General features: G+C 44.4%; 1 protein-coding gene across 1 annotated transcript; it reads right to left on the bottom strand.

Annotated features, from left to right (window-relative positions):
- LOC109847871 (ricin B-like lectin R40C1) lies at nucleotides 1,567-6,287 on the bottom strand. Its single transcript, XM_020417106.1, has 2 exons — nucleotides 5,670-6,287; nucleotides 1,567-1,893 (listed from the first exon to the last, which is right to left on the bottom strand). Exons 1-2 carry the CDS (start codon nucleotides 6,270-6,272, stop codon nucleotides 1,567-1,569), a joined length of 930 nt encoding a protein of 309 aa, XP_020272695.1. The 5' UTR covers nucleotides 6,273-6,287.

The raw sequence follows: 6,446 nt of genomic DNA, 5'->3' as shown, positions 1-6,446 counted from the left end.
ATTTGACGAACATAGAGCTAAACAAGCTCGAAAGCAGCGAAACAATAACAAAAACAGTACCAATAATCACAAAAACAACATTCCATTAACAAAATCACCACCAATAGCCATGAATACTTTTAGGGCTCATGATAGAAATAGATTTGTCATAAAAGATTGCCTCGCCTATAACATTATGATGCAATGTAGGCTGCTCTTTTGAGTGTTTGCCTTACCCCAAACATTGTAGGTTGCATTCCACACAAAATTGCCTCACCTAACACAAAGTATATAGGCTATATTATCAGTTCATTATCATCATCATTGCCCATCTAAATCAACATGAATGAAAAGAACCATACCAAAATTGAGTACCAAAAAAGTCCATCCGTCGTTAGGTTCAAACCAAGCATTGCAACATCTAGAGCATAAATAGCCAACAACAACATTTACCAACATGAATATAACCAACAACATCAATTACCACTATGAATTGCAACATCTAGAGTTTGCAATTAACAAAATATAAGGGCAAAATAACCAAATTGATATATTTTGTAGACTCAGTGACATACTAGTATATTTTTTTTTTCACTTTTGACAAACTGGTATATTTTGTAGACTCCGGCGTTATATACCCCTTAAGTTTGGCCGGATTGATTTTTCTGGCCAGTTTTCTCACGTGACGGCTCACGTGATGCTGAGCTGGCGGAGATTTTTTGTAAAAAACCCCCTCATCAAATGACCCATCATGCTCCTAAACCCCCTCCTCCTCCTCCTCCTCCTCCTCTCCCTCCTCATCCTCTTCAGCCTCTCCCCATCACCCACGCCCGCCAGCTCTGCAAGACCCTCAACCACCACTCCTCCTCTTCCTCCCCCTCTCCCTCCTCCTCCTCATCCTCTTCAACCTCTAGCTATTGGTCAACCTCGCAAGTTTGGTCAACTGGGTTTTATTCCAAATCCCTTCCTCCCTCTGTGTTTACGCTATAAAAGGCATTGAAACCATGATGGTTGTGATCTTTGAGATCAATTAAATCCATTAGGAGGTGTCTTTCAGATGATGACAATGTCAGAGATGGAGGTCATGTCCCCTTCATCCTGCTTTTTTTTAGATCTCCCACAATCATATTTAGCATAAGACATACATAAAAGTTCCATAGCAAATTGTTTGTGCCATTACAAATTCCAGAAAAAGACATCCAACCAAAGGCACAACTTACACAACTTATTTTCACAGAGTAGCATAATCACTAGTTCATTGCAGATAGGTGGTCACAGCATCACATTCATTAGTAGTAGGGAACAATCTTCCACCTTTGAATAGGAGTTCCATCCTGAACTCCTTCTTGAAAAACTTGTAAAGGTGAATAGGAGTTCCATCCTAAACTCTGCATGATCCTCATCGCCATGGAAAGCATCAAAGTTCAGGCGAATATTGTTCACCATCCTAATGCAACGGAACATGATCCTCATCGCCATGGAAAGCATCAAAGTTCAGGCGAATATTGTTCACCATCCTAATGCAACGGAAGCCATCGCCCAAGTCCTTGCTCTCGCTCTAAGTTCAGGCGAATATTGTTCACCATCCTAATGCAACGGAAGCCATCGCCCAAGTCCTTGCTCTCGCTCTAATGGATTATATGGAACCCAGCGAACAGGCTGGTGTGCTCCCAAGGAGTGCTTCAGAGCTTGCCCAGTGACTTTGTTGACGAGAGCAAAACTCGGAAAGCCCTCTTCATCCTTCACAGTGTTACTATACCTCATGTCTTTGTACCAATGCTGATACTCATCTCTAGCATTAGCCGGCACCAGAACAACATCCCCATTCCTAACCGTGAGTGAGTAATCCTCTGTGAACGCATGAAAGAAGCGGAGAGCAAAGCAAACGAGAAGGGGGGCCACCACGTGAATGAGCTGGAGACAAAGTGTACTTTAGCAGGCCCACCCGATTACTGTTGCGGTCCTATAAATAATAACGTGATTCCTAGGGTTTCGGTGGGCGTGCAAGGCTAAGTGCAGTAGGGGGGAGAACTTGGGAATTGCGGCTGTGTTTTTTTTTCTCTTGGTTACAGCTTTGGCTGTGAGCAAGCAAAAGGGAGAATTAATTGGCAGCTGCAGTAGTGCAAATTTGAGGAGGTGCAAAAGTGTTGGCAACGTTCTTTTTGGACGGCGTGCAAAGAGTCCTTTTGTGCTTTTGAGAGAGATAATTATGTGAGGGTTTAGATTGAGTGATTGTAAACCCTAGTTGTATTATCTCTCCCTCTACTAGTAGATCCCCCCTCCTTGCCCCGTGGATGTAGGCAGTTTGCCGAACCACGTAAAATTGATTGTTTGAGTTTGTGGCCATTGTAATAGTTTTTAGGATCACTCGACGCGCAGTCCTAGAGCTGACGAGAGGAAGAGCTAATAACCCACTTTGATGGGATATTAGGCTTCAGATTCTTGTTCCCTTTGAGAAACAAGAATTCTTATCGATCTTTCTCTCTTATTGTGCACCAGAAACTCTGCCGAAATTTCCGCTGCGCACAACAAGTGGTATCAGAGCCCAGATTCCAGATCTAGGGTTTGGTTGGAGGAGTAGATCAATTTGGAGGCTCGTTTAGGGCTTCGTTGGTGATAAAGGTGGGATCTTTTTTGGTAAAGACTCTATCTTTTTAGTTTTGGATCTATTCTTCGTTCGTTGGTGCGTAAGATGTCGGGGAAAGAAGGTGCTTCGGGTGTCGAGGGTGGTGCTTCTGGCGCGAAGACCATTCAGAGTTTGAATATCCACTCTATGAAGATAGATGTGGAGAAATTTAATGGCACAAACAACTTTGGATTATGGAGATGCGAGGTTTTGGATGCGCTGAACGCGCAGAATTTGGAGGATACCTTGGAGTTAGATGGCAAGCCAGATGAGATTGAAGAGAAGGTTTGGAAGAAGATGAATCCAACGGCGTGTGGTGTGATTAGGTCTTGTTTGACTCAAGATCTAAAATATGATGTGATGAATGAGACTTCTGCAAAGAAGATTTGGGAGATTCTCGAAAGCAAGTATCTGACAAAGAGTGTTGAAAATCGCTTGCATTTGAAGAGGAGACTTTATCGTTTTCAGTTGAAGAAGGGAACCTCCATTAGAGATCACATGAACCACTACACAAAGCTTCTTGCGGATTTGGCGAATGTTGATGTCAAGATTGAAGATGAGGAAAAGGCGTTGCTGTTGTTGAGTTCCTTGCCCGACGAGGAATATGAGACCTTCGTCCTTACTCTGATTAATGGGAAGGCATCTCTTTCGTATAGTGAGGTCACTGCTACATTGGTGAATTATCAGCTTCGGAAGAAGGATAAGGAGAATTCGACTGAGTCGGTAGCAGAGGCGTTGGCCGCAAGAGGGAAGAGTCCAAACCGGAAGAATTGGAAGTCACAGTCTAGAGTAGAAAAAGATCAGTGTGCTTGGTGCAAGGAGACTGGTCATTGGAAGAAAGACTGCCCAAAGCTCGACGAATGGATGAAGAATAAGCAGAAGGGAAAAGGGAAGCAGTCATCATCAGAAGCAAACATCGTATCGGATGGTAATAATTCTGACTCTTCTATTTATTCGCTTTCTATCAGTCCTACAGATAGCTATTCGGAGGAATCTGAATGGATGTTGGATAGTGATGCGACCTATCATTTGTGCCCTAGAAGGGAATGGTTCTCTAGTTTTGAGAAGCTGGTGGATAGTGGTGTGGTGTACATGGCTGATAACCGTGCATGCCAGATCCTTGGGATAGGAAGAATTCGCATAAAATTGTTTGACGGGACTGTTAGGGAGCTAAATGATGTAAGATATGTTCCTTCTTTGAGGAAGAACTTGATCTCGATTGGAGCTTTGGTTGGAGAGGGTCTGAAGGTTCGTGTTGAGGACATGGTTCTCGAGATTGCGAGAGACTCTCGTATTTTGATGAAGGGCGTCAGGAGAAATAACATGTATTACTTGACTGGAGGTATAGTGACAGGTGAAGAGCTGACGACTTCTGTTGATTCGACTAGACTGCGGCATTTGGGGCTTGGCCATTCCAGTATTGATTCCTCGCATAGATTGAAAGAGGGTGTAAAGACCTGCAATTTAAAGTCCAGTAAACATGTTGATGTGATCAAGAAGACCAAGGTGAAGTTTGGCACCTCTATTCACCGTGCTAATGGTCGTTCTAGAGGAGTTCACGTGGATGTTTGGGGGCCTTCCAAGGGAGCATCATTGGGAGGTAATAGAAGTTTGGTTTCCTTTGTTGGTGGCTGTTCTAGGCATGTTTGGGTTGCAACCAAATCCCCTTTGGAGAAAGTCCTAGTAGTATCCAACAGATTGAAGAAGTGTGTAATAGACAGAAAGGTGAAGGTACTCCATTCTGGTGGGAGGTATAAGATGGACCTGTTTCTGTATTGGAGCCGAGCTCACGACATTTCGAGACACTTCGTTAGAAAGGAAATCTTGGGGCAGCTAGATATGGTGACAAATTTGGAGAACCGTACCTTGCTGGAGGAGGATCGGTGTTTGTTGTCAAGCAATGGTCTGCAGAAGAGTTTCTGGACAGAGGCTTCGACATATTTGGGTCATCCTATTAAAGAGTTGTCAACTGCTATGATTGGAGGTAAAACTCCATTGGAAGATAGGTCTGGTAGTGTCACTTTGGTTGAGGCTTCGATGAGGGAGCTAATTGACTCTCAGCAGGTAGAGAGTTTTGGACAGACCTTAGAGGTATCGCAGCGGGTGGAGAGTGATACTACTCCACATTGGGTGAAGATTACTCCAGACAAGAGGATACGTAGGCAGTCTTTCAGATGCAGCCGGGTTTGGATTTTGATGGGGGTGAGATCGATTTGGTGAGTTGATACTAACATTTGGAGAGTGTTTGCATTCTCATTTGGGTTCTCGACTTGTTATGGATTGAGTCTGTTGTCGTGAATTGTTTCACGATGTACTGGACATAACAAGTGAGATATTTGGTTTGGTCGGTATCGGCTCAGTTTTGGTAAAACTTCGCCGAGGTGGAGAATTGTGAACGCGTGAAAGAAGCGGAGAGCAAAGCAAATGAGAAGGGGGGCCACCACGTGAATGAGCTGGAGACAAAGTGTACTTTAGCAGGCCCACCCGATTACTGTTGCGGTCCTATAAATAATAACGTGATTCCTAGGGTTTCGGTGGGCGTGCAAGGCTAAGTGCAGCAGGGGGAGAACTTGGGAATTGCGGCTGTGTTTTTTTTCTCTTGGTTACAGCTTTGGCTGTGAGCAAGCAAAAGGGAGAATTAATTGGCAGCTGCAGTAGTGCAAATTTGAGGAGGTGCAAAAGTGTTGGCAGCGTTCTTTTTGGACGGCGTGCAAAGAGTCCTTTTGTGCTTTTGAGAGAGATAATTGTGTGAGGGTTTAGATTGAGTGATTGTAAACCCTAGTTGTATTATCTCTCCCTCTAATAGTAGATCTCCCCCTCCTTGCCCTGTGGACGTAGGCAGTTTGCCGAACCACGTAAAATTGGTTGTTTGAGCTTGTGGCCTTGTAATAGTTTTTAGGATCCCTCGACGCGCAGTCCTAGAGCTGACGAGAGGAAGAGCTAATAACCCACTTTGATGGGATATTAGGCTTCAGATTCTTGTTCCCTTTGAGAAACAAGAATTCTTATCGATCTTTCTCTCTTATTGTGCACCAGAAACTCTACCGAAATTTCCGCTGCGCACAACATCCTCCACTACTTTAATGTATACCCTTACCGTGGGGTTCCTTGTTAGTGGCATATTACCGGCTAATTCATTCCCATAGGGAGCAATCTTCCACCTTTGGTTTTTTCCCTTGAACCATTCGTAGAGGTGCATGAGTGTTCCATCATGTAATCCACCATGGTCCTCGTCCCCATGGAAAGCATCAAAGTTCAAGCGAATGTTGTTCACCATTCTTATACAACGGAAGCCATCACCTAAATCTTTGCTCTCACTCCAAAGGATGGTCTCATCGAGGTAGTCAGGATTGTAAGGAACCAACCGAACAGGGTTATGTGCTCCAACAGAGTGCTTGATGGCTTGGCCAGTGGCTTTGTTAACCAAAGCAAAGCTAGGAAACCCCTCTTCATCCTTCACAGTTGTGCTGGTCCTCAATTCCTTGATCCAGTGTTGGTACTCATCTCTCGGATTAGCAAGGGCCATCACGACCTCCCCGTTCCTGATGGTGAGGGAGTAATCCTTAGCAGCCTTGGTGTAAATCCTCACTGGGTGATGTTGAGGAGGAGCAACAGGAGCATCTTGGTTGTGGTGGTGGTAGTGGTGGTGGCCGCCAAAGAAACTCATTTTGATCTCAACAACAAAATTCAAGATTGGAGCTTGTTTTTTGATGCTTAGCTTCGTCCTGCTTGATGAACTCGAACTGGATTCTTGGCGAGGAGAGGAGTGGGAAATGGACTCAACGAGAGAACAAGATATTTGAGGTCCTGTCCCCAGTTTCAATTCGTCATCGTTCACCGT

Source organism: Asparagus officinalis, chromosome 7 (genome assembly GCF_001876935.1).
Source record: "Asparagus officinalis chromosome 7, Aspof.V1, whole genome shotgun sequence".
Lineage (NCBI taxonomy): Eukaryota > Viridiplantae > Streptophyta > Magnoliopsida > Asparagales > Asparagaceae > Asparagus > Asparagus officinalis.
The sequence above is the reverse complement of the archived record's forward strand: the minus strand, read 5'-3'. Positions and strand labels throughout refer to the sequence as shown.